We start from the raw sequence: 23,487 nt of genomic DNA, 5'->3' as shown, positions 1-23,487 counted from the left end.
AAAGAGTCAACTGAAAAGTAATGAACCAGAGCAGAAAGGAGTCCTAAAGTTTCAAACTAAAAACTTGATACCATAAATACGGAACACAGAAAAGTGGCCAAAGGCTGCAAGAACAATTAATTTCATCACAAAGAATTTATTCTCCATAGAGGCTATCTTGGAATCAGTGGTATCCTTCATTTTAAATAAAATAGCATCATGAAATGTTGAATCAGTCACATTGAGAACTAAGGAAATAATTAAGTTTTCTAATCTGAAGTTTAAACTCGGGGAACAGTCCAGCTGGACTAGAAAAAGCACGAAACAGCTGCCCTTGCTAAGCCGGCACGATACAGCTCCAGGAGATGCTGCCCACACCCACGCAGCAATGCAAGACAATGAGTCCAGGGACATAATTTCTAGGTGTGGGTAAAGGAAGGGAAGGGAAGAAAGGGGTGATGGAAAGGACATGCTACCACTGGGAAAGTGCTGCAAAGTTTCGAAACTTGTTACAAAGGCGTTCCTCCCCCTTCCTCCTTCCATGCCCTTTTCGTAATGGTGGTGTTGACTGTGACAGGCACAGTTTCTAAGTGCTTTGCCTGTCTTAACCCACTTCATCTTCCCAATGACCCTATAAGACCCGCACTCTGTTACCATTTCCACTTGGCAGATGGAAAAACCGAGGCACAGAGACGTTAAGTAACTTCTCTAAAGTCACACAGCTAATGAGTGGCTGAATGAGAATTCCAACCCAGGTGGCTTGGCTCCAGAGATGGTGCCCCTTACCACGTCTCAATTCTGCCTTTCCTGGAACCCAACACCCAGCATGGCCTGGGCCTGCTCACCATTATAATTCCTTACTCTCGAAGCTTTTTCAACTAATTTCAACTTGGACAGAGGTCTTTACATTAAATAAGATTCACTTTACATATGTTTACTTTAGTGATAACATTAATGGAATCTGTGAGCCACTTTAAGGATAATCTGAAATATAAAAATTCAAAATTCCAAAATCAAATAAATTGGGTGTGGGAACAGACTAGTTGAAATTCTGTGGAATTCTCTACATTTCTTCAATAGAAAGCATAAATGAGGATGAGTGTGAACAGTTACTTCTGCACACTGATTTCTAAGATGATTTTTAAATGATTATAATAACATTACACGTTTATTCAATATTGTTAGACTACTTCACTTAAAAAGATACTGTACCTATCAAAAATCAGGCTTAAAACAGGGCGTGAATAGTGAGGAGGTCCCCAAACAGCACTCTCATATCTGTAAACTTTGGCTTTTCTCAGATCGACGTAGTTATTTCCACTAATATTACCCCAAATTATCACATCTTTGATGCCTGTGAAGAAAAGAAATTTAAAAAAATAACGTAATATAAAAAATTGACTGTAGTCTACTTTCTGTTTGTGTGTTTGTTTTACAATTGGTCCTTTTGCTATAAGACAGACTTAAGTTTATGCTCCCTAAAAATGTGCAAACACTGTGGCTCATCTCCTTAATCATCAGAGTCTGGCCATTCCTAATAACGCACGTGGATGGTGTGAGCATAGGACTGACTTCAGGGAACACTGAAATGCTCCCTGAAAGAAAGCGCTACTGAAAATTATACCCCTGCTCTGGTCCTAACTTCACCACTCTGCTTGCCATGAAGAGGATTTTTTATCTGCTTTGATTCTGACAGAGAGTCCCTGATTTTAGACTGGAATAGAAATTCGGGCAAGTCACTTGACTCCCTGGGTGGATTTCGTTTCCTGCAGAATGGAAGGTGCTGGAATAAGAGGACCCCGAGGAACATCTTAATCAAAGAAGAGATATTGAATTAGCTTGTACGTGTGAGGCACTTTTAGGTGGGAGGCTCAGAAGAAAACGAATCAGCCCAAATCCTTGCAATATTCTGGGGGTAGAGGGGAGTGGGTGAGAAAACAACTACTATACAACGTGATACATACTACCAAGGAAAAGAAGAGGATGGGGGTAGAGAGAAATAGGAATTGGTATTTCATATGATTCTAATATATGAAATTCTCTCTAATAATTCTCTCTAATAATTGTGGATTTTCTGGGAATGTATCTGAAGTGAAAATAGGGGATTTTATTGATTTATTTATAAACTTATTTATTTGTTTAAAAACTTACTTCTCTTAAAAGGTCATACCACTTTCTATTACGGAGATTAAATTCTTTCCTGTTCTGTATGAGATAAGATTGCTGTTGTCTTCAAGTAACAGAATATCCTTCTGACCTGGCTTAACTAGAAGGAGTTTACTTTTCTCAGATAACAAGTCGAGGTAGGCAGTGACACTGGGGCTTGTTAAGCAGCTCAAAGATGTTACTCTCTTGGCCTTCCCCTCATGGTCCTAAAATGACTGCAGCAGCTCCAAGTATCACACCCTTACAGAGTTGTGTTCAAAGGCAGGCAGGAGGGAAAAGAATTTTTCTTAAAGGCTTAAGGCCCTTTATAGCTCTAAATGCCTTAAATCAAGCTAGAGAAAATTATAGCGGACATCTGCTTTTTTTTTTTTTTTGTCCTAACATCTCTTCCTCCTTTTTTTCTTTAACAGCATACTGGCTTTTCTTTAAATAGGTACGCTTCCCCAGTTTCAGTCCATTTGGTTTGGGTGAAGCTGTCCTTACCCCTCAGGTCTATCGATAGGCATCCGACCTAGATTCCAGATTTCTGGCCACACTGATTGACTTGGAGAAGGACATGTGGTCCAAGCCCAGACAATGAGATATTATTCTGCTACTTTTATACAAAGAATCGAGAGAGAATGCTCTTTTTCTACCGGGGTAGTTAAGCTATGATGCCGGTAGCCGTTTTGCCACTTTTTAGAGAAAGCCTATCCGAGAATCAGATCAAAGCTGAGGAAAACAGAGCTGAGCGATGAGCCAGGTGAGAGCACAAACCAGGCTTGACCTCATCACTTGAACCCCAGCATCTGGCTATGCCCCAAATAAGAACTACTCCTGCACTCTTCAGTTATGTGGAAAAAAAGCTCTGACTCTGGTCGCTTTGAGTGGACTTTCTGTCACTTGTACAGAAAGAGTTCCAACTAAGCCAATGTACATAGTCTGAGAAACAGGTTTATGTGTGAACTGAACTCAAGGGATATCCTGAAAAGGTCTGCTCCTCTCTTGGCATCTGGAATTCTCCTGGAATAATTCTCCCTGATGGTTTTTCTAGTTCATGTTACTTTGTTTAACTCTGTCTTTGTCGTTGCCAACTTCCTCCTTACTACTCCACTGACAATTCCACTTTAACAGCCGTCCCTCTAACATTTCCCTTTTTTGTCCCAACTTGTCTCCACTTTTCTTTTTTCTGCTGCTCCTGTGCTTATTGGCTTTGAATATAGCAGGGTTTAGAAGTTATGGTACCACCAGACCCACAAGAGAGAAGCTTTCTGGTTGAAAGTGCCTGCCCTGTTTTAAATTTTGTAACACTGCCTCTTCTTGACACTTTCATCAGTGTATCATAGATCTTTTGTGAGAAATCAGTATCTACACATATACATATAAGGTTGATAACAGAGAGAAAATGATTAGGAAATGTTTTCCTACCGAATAATTTTAGTATCCATCTGGCTGAGGTATGCAGTGACCCTGGGGGTAAGACACTAATGATTTGTATGCAAGAATACCAGAAGTTATGGTCCTAGGGCTTTGCCCTAATGTGTTAGGGGCTCACCGAAGTCCCTTATAGCTCTGACTGAGAGCATTCTAGGCTCACACTTCACTGTCTTCCCAATTTTGCTTGATGTCATGTCTTGCACTTCCTGGCATTCTAAATGGACTTCGTTGCACCTGCTCCATCTAAGGGCACAAATAGCTAAAGTCTGTCAAACATGACAAATATTTTTAGATACAGCACTCCCCCTGTAGATACAAAAATCCATTTTCTGATTCTGTCTCATCCTCCTATAATTTTGACCTCTATAAGTACAAGGATTATTAGAAGCAGAAACTGATCAGATAGCATAATCACCTTAACAAGTTTACTACCCTTGCGTCCGGGCACTCCTCCAAGCACTTTAGAAACATTATCTCTTGAAATCCTTGCATCAATTCTGGGATGTAGGTGCTATTTACGTCCTCATTTTACAGGTGAGGAAGCGAGGCACAGCAAGGTTAAGTGATTTGCCCCAAGTCACACAGGTGGGAAGTGGGGTGGGGTCACTTTAACAGAGCCCTGAGTATTTTTTTAAAAAACACCGATTACATTGGTTGAGGGGGGGGGATATTAAGTTTCAAATTACTACTTGAAAAATAGAAATCTTATTATTTAAATATTTGTTTCTTAATTTTTAGAATGATGGGAAAAGATCAGCTAGTCATAAAAGCTAGTAGAAAGAAAATGCACAGTAGCGAAATCACACAATCAGAAGTTCTTGGCCTCTGCTTCATACTTTCTAGTCCAGATATCCCGACTGATTTTAGAGGGGACAGTGTTCTTCCTAGCTGCTATGAAATCACGCTGTTTAAAACCAGACACGGAAACGGGAGCTCACTCACATGACGGAGTCGTTTTCAGTTTTCTGGCCAGCTCCGCCTTCGCTTTGCCTTCTACGCCCAAGGCCACAGCGATAATATTGTGGGCGAAGTTTGGGGCGTATCTCATAAGCAAAGACGTTTTGAGATTCACAAAGGTTTTTCCTCCCACAATAATTCTGACGGAATCATGAGCATTTTTCTCAATCAGGGATCCGTAGAGGTGGCACAGAGTAGCCCTCCTTCGGATGCAGTCTTCCAAACTGTACACCTCCTTGTCCACGTGGTCGTCGAGGAAGATGATCACGTGGGCCTGGCGGAAGGCCTCCTCCGCTTGGGTGCAGAGGGACACACTCCGCAGGAAGGGCGACGCCAGGTCCTGAGCCTCCTTCACAAGGCTTGTGAGTTTCTCTTCTGCCTGCTTGTTGTCAAATAGGTTTATGCTAATTTCCATATGCGGTCCAAACACTTCACCACTTGTCAAGATGGGAATTAGGTTGTAGCAGGCAGGAGCCGATGCACTAATAAAAATGCAAAGCCGATTACGAGTGGTTAAATCTTTTGCTCCTTTTCAGGCTTTATTCTTTTTTTTTTTTTTTTTAAGTACCAACCATGTATAGAAGTCTTTTTTTTTTTTAAAAAAAATAGATTTATTTATTTTTGGCTGTGTTGGGTCTTCATTGCTGTGCATGGGCTTTCTCTAGTTGCGGCGAGCGGGGGCTCCTCTTCGTTGTGGTGTGCGGGCTTCTCATTGCAGTGGCTTCTCTTGTTGCAGAGCACGGGCTCTAGGCGACCGGGCTTCAGAAGTTGTGGCTCACGGGCTCTAGAGCGCAGGCTCAGTACTTGTGGCCCACGGGCTTAGTTGCCCCGCGGCATGTGGGATCTCCCCGGACCAGGGCTTGAACCTGTGTCCTCTGCATTGGCAAGTGGATTCTTAACCATTGCGCCACCAGGGAAGTCTCCAGGCTTTATTCTTAATAGATATTCTTCTGCATGTGCATTAATAGGGTAATATAAAATATTAAATTGGCATACACAGCTGCACAGACATTTTTAAGGCTAGAAATCAAAAGTAGAAAAAAATAATTCTCACTGCTAACTTCTTGCTTTGGCCATCTGAAAACAATACCAGAGTAAGAAATGTACTTGTTTATAAGGCTTTTCAAATTAAATAGAATAGGCGAAAGCAAAATTTAAAAGAACTGTGTCATATTACTGTATATTACTGTAATTACATGTTACTGTAATTACGTGTTTATATTCTTTTTAAAAAAAGATAAGGAAATCAGTTTCATTTAACCATAACTCTTTTCTATTTTGTACCCTTATCTGCAAAGTAATGACATCTTTTAGAAAGGTCTATTTTTCCAAATCCTTATAAAGAAGACTAGGATCAACACAGGCGAGGTATCATGTATCTGCACCCACAATTCAGCTACTATTTGAGTACTCTATAGCTTGGCTGATAACTGAGAGCCCTAATGACCCCTGAGGGGGAGTTTAGAAATGCATCTGGGCATTTTTTCACAGTGGGTTTGGAGAGAGGCGCAGTGGTGTTTTCAAGAGCATCTGTACCATTTTAATCCTTTAAAAATATCTAGGGGCTTCCCTGGTGGTCCAGTGGTTAGGACTCTGTGCTCCCAATGCAGGGGGCCTGGGTTCGATCCCCGGTCGGGGAGCTGGGTCCCGCAGGCCACAAGGAGGAGCCCGCATGCCGCAAATAAAGATCCCGCGTGCTGCAGCTAAGACCCAGCGCCGCCAAATAAATAAATAAATATTAAAGAAATTCTAAAGCAGATGTAATATTATTAAATCTGAGTGTAAAGTTCATGTACGGTTATTACATCATTCTCAGTTCTTTTCTGCATTTGAAATCTTTCATAATAACAAATAATTTTTCAGATGAGCCTGTATATTAGGATACACACATAGATAGTAAGAAGGGCAGTGTGAGAGACAGATTGAGAGGTGGGGAAAGGAAAGGGGGAGGGAGAGATAGAGCAAGATGGACAGCAAAAGGACAAAGAGAGAGACAGAGCACAGAGATAGAGAGAAAAAGCAATGACAAACATCGAATGTGTCCACCCACCACTGAGAGCGAGAGTGATGAGAAAAAGTGAGAAGGGGTAAGAGTGACGGGGGTGAGGTTAGAGAGAATGAGTGCAACATGGAAGAGCTAAGGATGAGGACAACTCTAGCAAGTGGGAAAGAGGAAGAGGGCAACAGTCAGGAAGATGGGGGAGGGAAGGAAGGAAACAAGGGAGAGGGAAGGAAGGACAGTGAGGCGACGAGCAGGATCGTATGAGCAGCAGACAGCATGAGACACACAGAATGAGGGCAGGAGAGCTGGAGACGGTTATGAAAAGTAAACACCTTTGCTATAAAGTTACTCTTAGATTTAGTATGTATGTGTATTATATGCATATTACATACACATTGAATCTATATATAGTCTAAAACTCATACATGGGGCTTCACTAGGGGATATATAGGCATATACATATATTACATATCTATAATATTTGTATACATACACACAAGTCTCACACTTGACACCCAGATATTCTTCCATCATGTAATTAATCCTACATCACTGTCCTTCTAAACATAAAACGTCAACCTCACGAATCCTGGGATTTGACGGTCCCACCTGGTGATCCAGACCTGCAAGGGGTTGATGAGACCTTTCAGGGCTTCTTTCTCCAGCTCTTTTTCTATGTGTGCCCCCAGGTTCTCTTGAGCAACTGTCTTCATCAGCTCAGTTGTCATGCTAGAGGTGACACCATAGTAAAGCTAAATATTGGGAAAGAAAAAATCAACACCAGAATAGCTGACAATGGCTATAATGGAAAGTTCTTGTTTAAAGCCCAAATAGAGTAAAAAGAGAGCTGAGAGAATACCTTAGAAAGCAAGACATTGGAAAAATATAATAATAGGAGAGAACAATAATGTTTTAGACAGATAAATCAACTGAATTTGTATACCTGGGCATGTTCTAGGAACTCATTATATCCTCCCAAAAGCAAACCCTTTCCTCCACGATCCAACAGCTCTCTCCAGATGATGGGGGAATTTTTGTGACTCCACTTATTCTTTTTACACAACTCTTTCAGCCACTCCTATTGAATGATAGAGTCCATGAGAAGTCGCACATTGAATCTGCCTTGGAATTCAATTCAATGCTTTAGAGTTCAAACGTTAAAATACTAGTTTGTTTTTTTTTTACTACCTCTGTGTATACATAATAAAATTTAGATATCTTTAAACTGTAAAATATAAATATAGAAATAGTGATGAGTTGAGTAACAAATTAATCAAGTAAGAAAGAATATTCTTCGAATTCATCGACCAAATAAAGGTACTGAATGTTGCTCTCTTTCCTGAGTAGACCTGAAGTGCAAGGTTTTGGCTTAAAAAAGGAGCCGAGTTTTCCAACTCAAATGGTCTTCTGTATGAGATGTCTCTGGTCTTAGGGCCATATAAATTTGATATTGCTTTCCAAATATGTGAGTATAGTTTATATTTTTTAGATTGAATTAATGAGCTAAAAATTATCTGGGGATTTCTGATAATATTTACTAGAAAAAGTTTAAATCATCATTATCTGGTCTGTGTACACCAGGCCTTCCAATGACAATACCTGCATAGAGACAGAATGCAACATTTCTATGGGTAAAGTACATGGCAACATTCTTGTCTTTGGAGGAATGTATCATGAAGCTACCTTACAAATGAATTTCCCTCGTTGATGTTTCCACCATGATGATTCCCCCATGGCCTCTCTAGTCACAACGTAGCCTGACCAGTGAAATACTGGGAATCTAGAAGAGACTCTACCTCAAAGGACCTTCAGCAGCGAGCAGGGCATGGTGATGTCCTGGCAGGAGCTGGGAGAATATGTACAGGACTGGACCCTGAGGGTGCTGAATCAAGAGTGGAACATAAAGCTGGACAAGAGAGAATTTCTCAAAATGAATCACTCTTCTGCTATTCAAGAGTGTACACCCTGACAAAGACCTCAGAAGAGAGTCCAACATGTTGCTAGGATGGCTCTTCAGAGCTCGGAGCAAGGGATGAAATAAAGTGGAAATGCCAGAACTGTCATGGAAGACCATGGAAGAAGGGATGAAAAAGCTTAGAAAAAATGGGCTCGCTAGAGTGGATATGCTATGACGGAAGGCTGGAAAACTATTGGTCACCTATGTTCTCTGGAAGGGCCTGGAGGACACTACATTCACCAAAGTGACAAGGAATGCACTGATGAGAGGGGTCTCAGCATCACTGAGAAGCCTGGTGTGGCTGTCAATTCTGGGCCATGGCTGTTAAATGACATGCTCTTATAGAGCTGGGCCCCATGGCAATTGGGATGATAGAATTCTGAAATAAAAGAGGACGGGGGGCAGTGCCCACCAGAGAACGTCTATTATGACAGAAGCACTAAGCAACCCAGCAGTAAGATAACTTAGACAGCTGAAGGCACAATGGGGAAATGAAAAAGTTAGAGCTTATGCAATGGTCTGAGAAAACAAGCTATCACTCATCAAAGCTGACCTAGCCATTGCTGCTGCCATTAACAGAGATCAACGCAGACCTCCTGTTAATGGCACTAACCCTCAAAGACAACAACCAGCCTCTTGGTGGCAATCTGATCACATTGGACCCCTTCTACCCTGGAAAGAGCAGTGATTCACCTTGATTTTAATCAACATATATTCTAGATAAAGAATTGCCTTTATTGCTTGTAGGATTTTGGCCAGCACCCTGTTCAAGACTTTTCAAAATATTTAACCTACCAACATGGGATCCTGCATAACATCACTTTGAACCAAGAAACCCATTTTAAAGTAAACGATGTATGACATTGGGCATGAAACCAGGGACCCACTGGCCCTATCATATATGGCAACATCCAGCAGCATGATAGAGGGATGGAACAACACACTGAAGATGCATGCACCAGCTTAGAGACTGATACCTTCCAAGGATGGGGTACCATCTTTCAGGATGCAATATATACCACAAATCAATAGAGTTTTGCCCCAATAGGTCGAATACATGAATCCAGGAACCAAGGATGGAATTAAGAGTGACCCTGCTTACCATCACTCCCAGTGACCCACCCAGGGTGAGGGGTGCTTCTATCAGGAAGAGTCCCATTAAACTTTAATCTATGGCTGCCACATGGTCACTTAGAGCTCCTGTGCCAAGAGATCAGCCAGTAAGGAGAGGAGTTACCATCATGGAAGGGGTAATTGCCCCGTTGATCAGGAGCACGTAGGGCAGCTATTACCCAATGTTGGCAGGAAAGAATGGTTGGCATCTAGGTAACCCATTGGGGCATCCTTGGTAGTGCCTTGTTTAATTTTGACAGCACATGGACAGGTGCAACAGTCATATCCTGAAAAGGGAATAGAGACGAGGGCTCAGGCCCCTAAGGATACAGGTGTAAGTCACCACCACACCTAATAAGTCACCTGAATCAGCAGAGGGTGAGGGGAATCTACAATGGATAGAAGAGAAGAAAGGTGATGAGTCAGTTATGGTGCTGAACGATGTGTAGTGCTGAAATGATGTGCAGCGGAGACTATTATTCACTTAACTTCCTCTTATAAAGTTTCCCTGGGGAGAGATGCCAACCAGAATTCTGGAAGAGCTGTTCCCAGATGGTGAACGTATTATATGCAGCATGTGGATCCAAAAGGCACAACTGGTGAACTAGCAGATCCTGTCACGTGTAGTCCCTATTCCTCCTTCGTGACCAAGGCACTCATTCCCCCTGCCACGAGGCGTATTGGCTGTTGATGGCTCAGTGCTGAGTCTCTCTCTGGAAACTGACCTCAGCCAAAGGATGTTCCCTTGCCTAAGGTTAAGTCTCTTCCCCAGGGCAGCCCACATCCTCTGACTGTTAGCTGCAGGAGAACAAAAGCCTGGCCTCCTTGCCTGTTTGGGGGGGTATCTTTGAAGGGCCATCCCAGCTTCAGAGTTCCCTGCAGGGCTGGCTGAGCCCTTTGTTAGAGCTGTATGGCAGTTCAACTTCCCCCATTGCCCAGTCCTGCTGCCCTCATTCCTTCTAAGGATGTTGTTCCCAAGAACACTCCCCAGTAAAGGAAACTCCTTCCCCCAAATTTCCATCTAAGTCCCAAAGAAGGGTGTGTCAAATAAACAAGTCCCTCATGTCATTAGAAATCAATATGAAGGAGAATTGAAAGTTAAAAAGTGCAATATACGGGCTTCCCTGGTGGTGCAGTGGTTGAGAGTCCACCTGTGGATGCAGGGGACACGGGTTCGTGCCCCGGTCCGGGAGGATCCCACATGCCGCGGAGTGGCTGGGCCCGTGAGCCATGGCCGCTGAGCCTGCGCGTCTGGAGCCTGTGCTCCGCAACGGGAGAGGCCACAACAGTGAGAGGCCCGCGTACCACAAAAAAAAAAAAAAAAAAAAGTGCAATATAAGCTATGTGGATTCTTGGGGGGAAAATACCAGCCAAATTGATTCTACTTACTGGTTAGGGCCTCATTTGTTCTATTAGGTACTAGGAAAAAAATATAAATAATGTTTTGAGGCTGATAAGTCAGGACTGATTTTACTAATATTAAAATATCAATAGTACATGAACATTCCTGGAAAGCTATCTGATACACTAGCTAATATTTAATTAAATCAGAACACATTTTTCTGTGTGTGTGAGTTTAACAAACTGTAAAGGCCTCTTACCTCCCAAACATCAGGATGCTGTGTAATTTTATGTATCCGAAAATCAGGAAGATTCTTTTGTAAAAGATCTGCCAGAAGTTCTGCTTTAGCATAATATGGGCAATCTGCTCTACCTAAGAAATTCAAATTAGCAATATTTTCTTTCATCACATGGAAATTATCATGTAGTTACAAGCATTTGTCATATAATTACAGAATTAATCACACAGTTACAATATAATTTATATAGAGCTATAGCATAAACTGCCATAACATAAACTTTTGATTTTTATTATATTGGCAAAATAAAATGACTTTCATAGGAGATCAGCATCATTAGTAATAAAATGTGGAAAGGAAAAAAGACTTGAATATTTATTCTCCTCCAGTGCTGTATTAGACCTCACTTCCTCTAAGAGGCTGCCAGGCTACTAATTAAGCATGAACTACTCATAATGAACTACTCATTAGTAGCTACTAAAAGGCAAAGTGTGAAGTGAGGAGTGGTGGTAGAATCACATGTGGACTTGCTATGTGTGCAGAGAGTATTGGGGGAAGGAGAAGTGGCGGGGAGAGAAGAGTCTGGCTTAACTTCTTTTTTCTGGCGTGGCTAGGTGATCCTGACCTTACTAGAGAGAAATCATGGGTGAGAAGTTTAAATTATAAAGCGCAGCTGGAAGTATCTGTAGTATATCTAAGTGGATATGACCAGCAGGCAGCTGCACCTGCAAATCTGAAGAGCAGGCCTTCTGTAATAGCTTAGGATACAGGTATTGCAGGCATAAACACAGAGAAAGTGACAGCCACTAAAGTTGGTGGGACTGGACGTCCGGTAGAGTAGGAGGGGCAGGGGCCAAGGGCAGAACCCTCTCTATAGCCTTCTTCCCCGATTACTCCCAATTCACCAGTTCTTCAACCTCCCGGTGACTTCTAAGTCATCATCCCCTCTCAAACTCCCCCTGGCTATTAGCCTTCCTGTTTAGTTCAAATCCATGACTCATGAATTCAGACCACTCTTCTGGTTCATGTCTGCAATTCTCTTGCTCCACTGTGCTTCTGGCAAGTAAGCTTGGTAAAAGCCCCTTACCCTGAATGAACCCAGTAACTTGCCTTTTCTGTGCCTGGGTTTCATGTACTTGGCACCCCTGGATAAACATGGTAGAACTAAGCAGAGCGGTACCATTATAAATACATGGTCACCAGTCTCAACTGGCCCTCAACTCTTCCTGGAGATCCCTCTGTTTCCCTGGGCAGCACTCTCTTCTGGTCTCTACAATTACCATTCCAAACTGCCTACTTCCTTCAAGCCCCTTCCTTCTCTCCAATATTTTTCTGTACTATCAGAAGACAACAGAAAACTCTGCTTTCTACTTTACGCAAACTAAACCAAATCATACAAAAAGGCATCAGTTGGGAAATCCCCCAAGCTCCTGCCATCAAACCTACTAGCCTATCTGCATTTGGATTCCTCCTTTCCTTCTTTCTTCTATTCAGTGGAAGAGGGATCCTACCTCTTATCCAGATCCAATCTCACCACTTATGCTCTAAACACCACCCTCTTCCACCTCCACTGGTTATCCCCTTTTTCTAGCATCTTAGCTCTGTTTCTAATGGGCTGTTTCTACCATAATTAAAATATACTTATTATGTTTAAGTTTCTCCTGTCCTGAGAAACAAAAAGCCCCTTCAGTCATTGCCTTCTACCTGCCCTTTTCTATTAAAACTTGAAATAGTTCTTGAAATAGTTCTCTACACTTGCCATCCCCAGTTCCTCACTTCCATTGATTTCTCATGCCACTGCAATCTGGCTTTTCCCATAATTCTCTAGAAGGTCACCATGGACCTCCATGTCACTAAATCCAATGGATACTTTTTGATCCTTTTCTTGTTGACCCTTGGTAGCATTTGTCTCCCTTCAACTCTTGAAATACCCACTGTGGTGGGGGCATTCTTCAGGTTTTCTTCCTACTTCTCTGGCCACTCCTCATTACACTTTTAGATTCCTATTCCTTTATTAATGCATTAAAAGGTTAGCATTCTACAAGGCATCTTATCTTCATACTCTATGATCCTTCCTGGATAATCTCCTCCACTCCTTTTGTTTCAAGTAGAAATCTGTATTTCCAGTTCAGAACTATCTCCTTATCTAGATGTCTACACCGTCCTGTATTTTTTCAACTCCTTCTAAATGTCTCATAGGCACTCAGCATGTCTATGACAGATTTTGCCATCACTCCCCTACTAAATTTGCTCCTTCTCTTATGTTCTTTATGTTCATCTACCCAGTTATTTAAGAGTATTAACAGTACCCAGAGTATAAAGCCTACTCTTCTGCTTTTTTTCAATGACTTCCCATCTACCCAGTTATGCAAACTACTGCTTGGGAATAATTTTAACTCTTTCTTCTCCCTTCCTTTCTTCCTCCACCTAGTCAAATGTCTAGTTCTATAGATTCTGCTCCCTAACATCTCTCCAATCCATTCACTTCTTTGCATTTCCATTGCCCACCTTCCTAGACCAGGCCACCAGTATTTCCTTCCTGGACTACAGTACCTAACTGGGCTCTGGGCATCCAGTCTTTTTCTTCTCACATTGTAGCAATAACACTGAGATAAAATGCAAATTTTATTATGTATCTCCTTCCAAAAACCTTCCATGTACTTTAGATAAAGTTTAAAATATTGAGGGCTTCCCTTGTGGTGCAGTGGTTAAGAATCCGCCTGCCAGTGCAGGAGACAAGGGTTCGAGCCCCAGTCCAGGAAGATCCCACATGCCGTGGAGCAACTAAGCCTGTGCACCACAACTACTGAGCCTGCGTGCCGCAACTACTGAAGCCCATGTGCCTAGAGCCCGTGCTCTGCAACAAAAGAAGACACCACAATGAGAGGCCCGTGCACTGCAATGAAGAGTAGTCCCCACTCGCTGCAACTAGAGAAAGCCTGCGCACAGCAACGAAGACCCAACGCCGCCCAAAATAAATATAAATAAAAATAAATACATCTAAAAAATATTGAACGTGGCTCACAAGAATATACATTATCTAACTCTGGCCTTAACATATGATAGTCTCTTCCTTGTACTCTATGCTCCAACCCTACTAAATCTTTTTCAATTTTCTGCTTATTGTATACTCTCAAAAATCACCAAACTAGCTTTCCTCATTGCAGCCCCACTCCCTGCTACCCGTGCCTAATTTACTTTCCTCCTCCCTACTTATTTCCTCTCCGTTAGGTAACACTCATCTTTCAGGACCCTGATTAAAAAATCACTTTCTTCTGGGAAGTCTTTGCCTAAGAAAGGTCCCCTGCCACTGCCCCTGCTCCTATAGAACCCAGCCCTGCCACTGCCACAAATGCAACATTCTCAAAAATACTCTTCTGAATGAATAAAGGAGCAAAGGAAATAGGTTTTCAGGCAGATGGAAGATGACAATTGTGTTAAGGCATCAAAGAGGTCAAATAAGACAAGGACCGGACAGCTTCTGTAAAGTCATTGGTGACTTCGGTGAGGGCCATTTCTGAAAGGAGGCAGAAGTAGAAACCAGATTGAGTGGAAGGCGGACCTGGAGATAGAAGAGCAGTCTACCCTTTTGAGAAACTTGCTGAGAGGAAAGGAGGCAGGTACAATAGCCTGCTGCAGTAAGAGCCTCTTTGGTGGTTTTCTGGATGCCAGTCGACATTTCCAGTCCGTCCCCTCCATTGCTGACAAGGTGGGTTTCCTAAAATGCAAGCTCATTAAGATACCCTCCTGCTTAAACATTTTAAATGACTCCTCATTGCTTTCAGCATACAGTTCAAACACCTTTGCTTGGTGTTCTTGAAGTGCAAGGATCTGGCTTCTGCTCCCATTCTTGCCCCAGGTCCAGTCACTTCCTCCATATCCAGAGGTCATGACACTTCTAGCCTCTGTGCCTTTTTCTGGAATGTCCTCCCTATTCCAAACATTCACAAATCGGCTCTTGTAACACCCCCCAGAGCCCTGTGTACATACCCCTCATTGCATTAATCACACTGTATCAAAAGTACTTGTTTACATGCTTCTGTATCCCAGGAGACTGAAAGCTCCTCGAAGGCAGGGATGTGTCTTTCCCCTCACTGTATCCCCTGTGTCCAGCAGTGCTTTGTACACAGTCACTGCCCAACATACATTTTTGAATGAAAGCATAATAAAGCCTGGGTGGTCCATATAGAGGCTGGAGTTGCTAGAACATAGGCGAGTTAAGATCACTGGCAAGCGGTCATAGGAGGAGAGTAGCTGTCGGTGTTTTGAGCGATCTGCGGGCGGACGCGGGGATCACTCACCAGCGAGTACGAATTTGGCCATGGTGAAGCCAGGACCCGCGGGCTTGAACCGCTGCTTCACCGTTTCCAGGCAACCACGCCGCTCGGGACTTGGCGCAGGCGCACTCTGAAGCTGAGCGCGGACTCTGGCGCCCAGCTGCAGAGGTTGCGTGTTGGGGTACACAGTTATACACTGTCATTAAAAGCTCTGTGGTCTCCCCCGTGCCTATTCCCTGCAGCTAAGAAAAACTAGTCAGTTTTTCGGTAGGCTTTCTTCACTCCAAGTAAACTATTTCCAACCTCCCGCGAACATAACACTTTTTGACCTATGAAGGATCCGTAAAATCTCGCGATACGCTCAGCTCGCGGGGAAGCTGTATGGCCGCGCCTCTGTGTAACCCGGGGGCTCTGAACTAAGGTGAGTGGAGGACGAGCATAGGTGGAACAGGTGGTCGTACTACGCTTTAGAATTCTCGCCTTTCAGAGAAAGGTCTCAGGAGTTGCCCGGGAAGTAAGTTTAGGGAGGTGGGTTAATACTAAGAGGTCCAGCTCCGGAAGGACGGACCCCTGACACCGGTTCTGAGACCTGGTGAGACTGTCTGGTTGTTATCTCCAGACAAGCGCAGGCCACGTGCATCACTTTAGTTTGCTGCTTCTTCTGAGCCGTTCTACTTGTCCAAGTCCTTATTCTTAACAGTTCGTGTTTACCTGTAGTTAAATTCTTGTGTTAAAAAGTATACATCAAGGTTAAACCCTTGTTTTTCATTGATGACATCTTCAAGGCAGTGGTAACATAAAATGCCTTACTGCAAAGAAAGCAGGAAAACTTTTACGTCAGAAACCCACTTCCTTTTTTATTTTTTTAATACCTTATTTGTACAACGATTACTTCCAAAGTAACCTTGCACCTTTAAGGCTGTGTATATACACATTGTGGTAGAAATGGAGAAAGCCCATATTGCTAACATGGTTTTACCTTTTTAACGGAAATCTTAATGTCTCCCTAGGTTCTCACTTTAGTCTCTGTTAAATGCATTTGATATTTTTAAGTAGAAGTTTTACTCTAATTTTTATTTCTCTTATAACCCCTTCCCCTACAGGAAAGCGACGACATGTGTTTTCTTTCATATTTAGAAGCGACGTGTGTGTGTGATCTTGACAACTTTAAAGCCATTTGAAAGTGTTTCAGTGGCTAGGAAAATGAATAACAGAGCAGGTTCCTTTTTATGGAACATCAGACAATTCAGTACTTTAGTTCCAACAGGCAGAACTGTGAGGCTGTATCCTTCGGGATTTTGCAGACCAAAAATTGTTTATTCAAACTGGAACCCAAGAAAGCTCTTAAGTAACTTTGATAATAGAATGCAGTCATCTATTAGATATCTCTTTCAGGATGCCTTGATTTTTAAATCAGGAGGTGATGGCTTTCAAACAAAGGGCATAAGCACTGCAACAGTCCTTACAGTTGACAGACTACTTTGTTCTAGAAGGCTGTCCTTTAACTCAAAACACTTTGTCTCTGATAATGGATTGAAGAAAAACTTTCATCATGAGGCTTCCAATGAAGATGTTCTCACCAAGAGAACAAAACCAACCCCGATCAACTGTAGAAAACTGTCTCAGGAGTGTAATTCCCTGAGTGACGTGTTAGATATATTTTCAAAAGCACCTACATTTCCTAGTAGTAACTATTTCTCAGCCATGTGGACAATTGCCAAACGGATGTCTGATGACCAGAAGCGCTTTGAAAAACAATTGATGTTTAACCACCCTGTGTTTAGCCAGCTGTGTGAACAAATTATGAGAGAAGCCAAGATCATGCACTACGACAACCTGCTGTTTAGTCTTCATGCTATGGTGAAGCTCGGGATCCCTCAGAATACGCTACTCGTACAGACTTTGCTGAGGGTGGTCCAGGTAAAATCAAAAGGAGCCTTACATATACTTTTACTTGGTTTAGCATATCTTGAAAGAATGATGGGATGTAGACATGTAGCCTCCTTGAAAGAAACTTATCTTTGGGATGGTAGTTTATATTTGTTTCTGCATAGATATTATATGATTTAGAGTCCTTAAGTTTGCCAGATCTTTTTGCTGTAGAAATTTATGAAAGCTTGCCCCATTTTTCTTCTCTGGAGTTGAGTAATAGTGAATAAGCTAAAATGGGGAGAGGTACAAAATATACAAGGAAAGGTTGGGTAGTTGAAAGAAGGAGAGAAGGGAAGGGAACTAGTATTTATTGACTACCTATACCTTTTTCTTGTGTTGTCTTATTTAATCTTCACAATAGCCCTGTAAGGTTGATGTTACCTCAGTTTAGCAGATGAGGAAAGAGATTTAGTGATGTTAACTTGGCTAAAGTCACACAGCTACTGGATTGATTGATTCATACAGTAAACATTTATTGGGTGTCAACTATGTGTCAGTTACTAGACTTGTCACTAGGGAGGTAAAGATATAGAAGCCATGATCCCTGCCCTTATAACCTAGAGGGGACAACAGATATTTTGTAGGTAATTACAAAAATAACCAATGTTCATCTGATGAGTCATACATTTACTATGTTGTAGGCATGGTGCTGAGCATAGGGAATACAGTTACAAAATAACGGCCACATAGAGCTTTCAGTGCAATGAAAGAAAAATATAGAGAGTGCATTACAAGGGCTTCAAACCTAGCAGGAGTACGCCTTCATGATGGGAAGAGGTGATGGGAGAGGAGGATACAGGATTACTGTTTGAAGCAGTGATAGGTACAAAGTTTGAAAAGAGGATTGTCTCATGTAATTCTCAGTGTAGTTTTTAAAAGTAGGTGTTGTTACTTTCATCTTACCGATTAGGAAATTTAAGCTTAGAGCGGTTAAATAACTTGCCCACGGTCACATACCTGTTAGTGTCACTATCTGTAGGTACTTGATAAATATTTGCTGCGTGAATGAACAAACACCTCGACATAGTAGAGCTAAAATTCAGGCCCAGTAGGAGATGATGGCTAAGCTGAGTCCAAGAAATGGCCAGCACTTAGAAGATGGATAGCGAAGGGGATGGTGTTTCAAGCAGAGAAGACTATATGTTCAAATCCTGGAGCATAGTTTGTGGAGCTGAAAGTAGTTCATTGTGGCTGGAGGTACAGAATACTGGGGTTGTGAGTTGGAGGGAATGGAGAGGAAATTGTGTCTGTGGTTGTCAAGGAGGAGGGGTTGGGTGTCATGGCAAGGCATGAGGTTGGGGAAAAAGGGGATGAATCGTGAAGAGCCTTTTCTGCCTGGCTAAGGAGTTCGGATTTATCCTGTAGGCAATGGGGATCCAGTGAAATATTTTAAGCAGAGGTCATCAACGTGCTCCAATTTGTATTTAGATTACTGTGGGAGTGGGAAATGGAATGGAGGAAGGAGCCAATTTTAGTTTCAAACAAAGGAGTCAGTGTCCTGTTCGATGTCACTGAAATGATGCCAGATTGGCTGAGGAAAAGATGAGTTCATTAAAGTAATCATTTACCTTTTAAGAGTGGACTCTTCAGACTTCTGAACTCAATGATCATAATTAAATAATTTTTTTTGAAGACAGGAGTTTCCTGAGGATGATCTGATATATATCCTATCCTACTATAGAATTCAAGAATTGGGTTCATAGGTATATGAGAGTTTTTAACTTTAACTTTTTACATTACTATGATTTCCATGTTCTCGCCCAGGAACTAATTTGTGTGTCGTGTGTGAGTGTTTAAACCGCAGAATATCCGTGTTTTTTGGTAGACTGTGTTCCCTATATAGTTATTTAAAAGTGATTACAGTAAGTCGCTCTACCTGGTCAGTGATGCTCTAAATGAACTTTGGACAGGTATTCATATCAGCATAGTATCTGCATTGGTGAGGAATGGACAGTGGATATTTGGGGCCAGGTTAACTGTACATTTAATTGTATCTCACTAACATGTTGGAATGTTGCAAAGACATTTTAGCTAGGGATGAAATATGTCATCAGTGAAGTTTGCCCTTCAAACACATAGCCAGTGGTCTTTTCTTTCACAGTAGGTATTGATGGAATGCTATAAATTGTTAATGGAAACCCTCTCATGGGAATGAGACCTTTTTTCCTTCCAGCAGTATCTATTTCTTATCATTATCTGGTTCTGACTTGAGACTTTGTGACTAGTTAGCCATGTATTGTAATTTTAGCAAAAGAGCTTACATCTTTCAGATGTGATCACAAGTACTCTTGTGAGGTGTATAAGCTAGTTATGATTAAATTGTAGAGCACTAGGTAAGCTGTGTTGTTACTATTCGTTTTCTAAATTAGGCCATTTCTAGAACCTAAATTAGTACCCTAATTCAGAGGATTTGAAAGAAGGATCCATGAAGCCTGGGCTCCTCTTGAGATCCAGGTAGTGGTGGTAACATGTGACAGCAGATGTGAATCAGAAGGTTCACAACTGAGGTTGCAGTTTGATACCCAGGAAAGGATATAGGGAAATTGTAAGCGCAGCTGTGTAAGATTCTTTAGGGGTAGGAAAATTGTCCTGTAGCTCTAATATTACTGCACTTGTCATCATGATGGCTTTGGGTCTCAAGAAGAGGTAAAAATAATGTTTGATAAAAGTTATTTCAGAAGGGGAGGAAGGTAATCAATATCAAATCATTTTCAGTGATAATGGAGAATGTAAAAAAATGGTTGATACATAAAATTGATACATGAATGTATCAATTATTTGGAAAATTCACTTACATATGACATCTTGTTTTCCAAAGATGCTGTTTATTGTGGACAGACTCTGTGAGTTATTGGTTTGATACTTAATCCTTTAGTTGAAAGCATCAGTTCAGTGGTTTTGCTTGGGTGAGATAGTTCACTATGAGCTCATCACCTGTGGTATTTTTGTAATTATATTTCAATAGGAACGTATCAATGAGTGTGATGAGAAATGTCTTTCAGTTTTGTCAACTATCTTAGAGGCAATGGAGCCATGCAAGAATGTGGATGTTCTTCGAGCAGGATTGCGGTGAGAACTCTGTTACCCTTTCTTCAGGTGCCTTTCTCTGTTTCTCTTAAATCAAAAACGAAGATGAAAGTTGAGCTCCCTTTTTTGGAGTGGGGGCATGGAAGACTTTGTTAGTAGTTATGGTCTTTAATACCTTATTAAACTTAAAATAGTGACTCTGGATCAGGTAAAGCTGGAAATAATGCTTCTTTCAGGGTCCACCATAAAATAAAAGGCGTGGGTAACATTAAAATCTAAAATTATCTGAAAACATAGTACTGATGTGGGCGGGGGGATAACTGACATGTACTCAGTTCATAATGGTTAATTGGGTACTATGTGGAGGTCACATGACACTGGCCCTGCTTGAAAAGGAGGTTAAGTTTTACAACTTATAAAATTGATGCACCTAATCTAATGTCATAGGTTGATGAGAATAATTTTTAATTCCCTTTTTCATTGACTATGCATTAGGATGTCTTAATATAATCTCCTGAAATTTGTTCATGCATAAAGATAGCAAAATAATGTGAGAGAAAACAATACTAGGCTGGTCCTGGAGCTTTCACTATTTGCACTCTTGGGCAGGTAGATCATTTCTTTGGGCTTCATATTCCTTGCCTAGAAGTAGAAGCTGGACCAAATGGCTTTTACGATTTCTCACCTGGCATTAAGATCCTAGGACTGTGGTATTTATTGTGTTTGATGACAGGATGCTAGTTGATCAGCAAGTTTGGAAAATAGAACGTGTCTTCACATTACAAGCTGTAATGAAATGTATTGGAAAAGATGCACCGATTGGTCTTAAAAGGAAATTGGAGGTAAATACCTTCTGAATTTTCTCTGTTGGGTAAAATTTGAAAAAAATATTTCTTGTGATTTGCTATCACCTCCTAAAGTCAGTTTATTAGGAGGACATTATGCTTTTGTATGTAACTTTGCTAAAGTGAAATAATAGAAATAGATTTATTTTTATCTGTATATATATTTACGTATATTTATCTATATACCTGTTTGTCCGAGTCATCTTGCTCAAACTTTATCCTTTTTTATTTAAATATAGGCGTTTAATTTATTTTGCCACAAATGATAAATTAAATTTAAGTTTACTTTTCTTTAGATGAAAGCCTTGAAAGAATTAGACCAGTTTTCTGTTTTGAATAGCCAGCGCATGTTTGCAGTACTGGCCGCCATGAATCACCGCTCCATTATCCTTTTGAATGAGTGCAGTAAGATAGTCACAAGTAAGGGGAATTTTTCTTATATGATTTGTAGCATCCGATCTGTTCTGGACTATATTTGTTTTGTTTGTTTTAACAACTTTGCTGTTATATGAAAAATATCTGATGATATCGTTAGATCTAAATTTTATTTTTGCCTATAGTGTTTGTTTGTTTTTTTTTAACAAAATATAGTGCTATTTTTTCTAAAGAAACAAAAGTACTGTGTATATAGTATCTTGGATCTTACAGTCAAAACCATCTGGTGATTCTTGTTTCTCTAACTCATTCTTAAAGGTAATATCCACGGGTGTCCCTTTAAAATATTGATCAGCATATTGCAGTCTTGCAGAGACCTCCAGTACTTCAATATAGATCTTTTTAAGGGAATAGCAGATTATGTGGCTACAACTTTTGACATCTGGAAGTTGAAAAAAGTAAGTATGTTAACAGTTTAGAGTAAGCCTCAGAAACTTTCAAGAAACGTATTAATTTATTTAGCATTCGAAATAATTCCTCTATCATTTTAAAGTGGTTTAGATTCCAAAATATTCCAATGCTAAATCGGCTTGAAAAATTAGCTCCTTATAAATTTTGTCTGGGGGTTACCTATTAATATATTATTCAATGTCTGGACCATCTTTCTCTCCAAAACAAAAATTATATTGTCCAAAGTTTGTTTTTCTATTTGTTCTTCAAAAGGTTGTATGGTACTTTGGTTGGATACTAAGGATTATTTCTGTCTTTCTACTTTTCCTTTATTAGATTTAGAATAATGGAGATAGGTGATGTGAGAGGCTTACGCTTTTTGAAGAATAAACTGTCATTACTTAATGATCATGTGTGTTTTCTATTTATGGAAAGTTTGCTTGTTTCTTCCAGAGTAAGAGCCTTTTAATTCAGGGCATGTGTTAATTAAACATCTAAATGAAGCAGGTGGTAAAAACTTCTTTTTGTAGTTAAGTAGTGGTAACCATGTTAGGTCACTGGTTTAGTTCACTTTGGAGGGTGAGGTTGACTTTAGTATGGAAATTGTTTTGGAAAGAGAAGTACTTATTGTGAGAAAGACTAAGAGGGAAATGAGAGGTGAACTGGAACATTTAATCATTGTATTTCAGCTCTATTCTCAGTTATAGAAATTAGTACTGAACATAGAAATTTTTGAGTTATCTCTTAGAATCTAGGAAGTGTCTAGGTTTGGAAGGGAGAGCAGTTCAAAATTGGCTTGGTCATTTTGAAAAACTTCAGAAGAGGTATATTTAAAGGTAATTTTCAGAGCTGTTATATGAAAAGCGTATAGGAAAATATTTATTTTAAATGAGATGGAAATATGGAAACCTGTGCTCTGGTTCTCAGCTTATAAAAAGAGGTTGATTGTTAACTCGATACTCTGATTCAAGAATAACTGGAACAGATTTTGTAAGGAAAAGATAATTGTTCCTTTTAAGGGAATATTTGGTCAGTCAGGACAATTCTATTGCGGTTTAAATATTTTGAGATCTAAAAGATTGCTAATAGCATACTGTAACTCTTAAGAAGTTTTCCCTCAATTCTTTCTTTTTTTAGGTTCTTTTTCTCCTCATCTTATTTGAAAACGTTGGCTTTCGACCTGTTAGTTTGATGGACTTGTTTATGAAGAAAGCAGCAAATGAACCTGGCTTCCTAAACGTGAAAAGCCTTGTCTCTATTCTTCATGTGTATTCTTCTCTCAATCACTTCCACAAATGCTGGACTCACGAGTATGTACTTGTTCTTTTTTTACTTTTTTATTGCCACATATCGTATTTATAGAAAAGATTACGAAGCTTAATGAATTCTTACATGCGAACCCATCCATGGC

General features: G+C 40.8%; 2 protein-coding genes and 1 non-coding gene across 6 annotated transcripts in view; 2 read left to right on the top strand and 1 right to left on the bottom strand.

Annotated features, from left to right (window-relative positions):
* Nucleotides 1–15,752, bottom strand: part of MDH1B (malate dehydrogenase 1B) — a 30,315-nt gene extending 14,563 nt beyond the window's left edge. The window contains exons 1-6 of the mRNA XM_067740853.1: nucleotides 15,472–15,752; nucleotides 11,192–11,304; nucleotides 7,464–7,598; nucleotides 7,130–7,272; nucleotides 4,504–5,000; nucleotides 1,192–1,333 (exon numbers count right to left, since the gene is read on the bottom strand). Of these exons, the coding sequence (XP_067596954.1) occupies nucleotides 1,192–1,333; nucleotides 4,504–5,000; nucleotides 7,130–7,272; nucleotides 7,464–7,598; nucleotides 11,192–11,304; nucleotides 15,472–15,493 (1,052 nt within the window). The 5' untranslated portion in view covers nucleotides 15,494–15,752. The remainder of the gene's footprint in view (nucleotides 1–1,191; nucleotides 1,334–4,503; nucleotides 5,001–7,129; nucleotides 7,273–7,463; nucleotides 7,599–11,191; nucleotides 11,305–15,471) is intronic.
* Nucleotides 6,086–6,158, top strand: TRNAG-CCC (transfer RNA glycine (anticodon CCC)). Its single transcript has one exon. It is a non-coding gene; the product is annotated as a tRNA-Gly (tRNA).
* The window catches only part of FASTKD2 (FAST kinase domains 2), a 53,042-nt gene continuing 45,156 nt past the window's right edge, over nucleotides 15,602–23,487 (top strand). For 2 of the 4 annotated variants that reach the window (XM_067740850.1, XM_067740849.1), the window contains exons 1-7: nucleotides 15,602–15,868; nucleotides 16,551–17,367; nucleotides 20,345–20,448; nucleotides 21,140–21,248; nucleotides 21,548–21,671; nucleotides 21,945–22,084; nucleotides 23,214–23,386. In XM_067740850.1, coding sequence (XP_067596951.1) covers nucleotides 16,651–17,367; nucleotides 20,345–20,448; nucleotides 21,140–21,248; nucleotides 21,548–21,671; nucleotides 21,945–22,084; nucleotides 23,214–23,386 — 1,367 coding nt within the window. In that variant the 5' untranslated portion in view covers nucleotides 15,602–15,868; nucleotides 16,551–16,650. The remainder of the gene's footprint in view (nucleotides 15,869–16,550; nucleotides 17,368–20,344; nucleotides 20,449–21,139; nucleotides 21,249–21,547; nucleotides 21,672–21,944; nucleotides 22,085–23,213; nucleotides 23,387–23,487) is intronic. The other 2 variants (XM_067740851.1, XM_067740852.1) reach the window with 2 other exon arrangements.

The sequence above is a fragment of the Pseudorca crassidens genome, chromosome 6 (genome assembly GCF_039906515.1).
Source record: "Pseudorca crassidens isolate mPseCra1 chromosome 6, mPseCra1.hap1, whole genome shotgun sequence".
Lineage (NCBI taxonomy): Eukaryota > Metazoa > Chordata > Mammalia > Artiodactyla > Delphinidae > Pseudorca > Pseudorca crassidens.
This window is presented reverse-complemented; position numbering and strand designations above follow the sequence as displayed.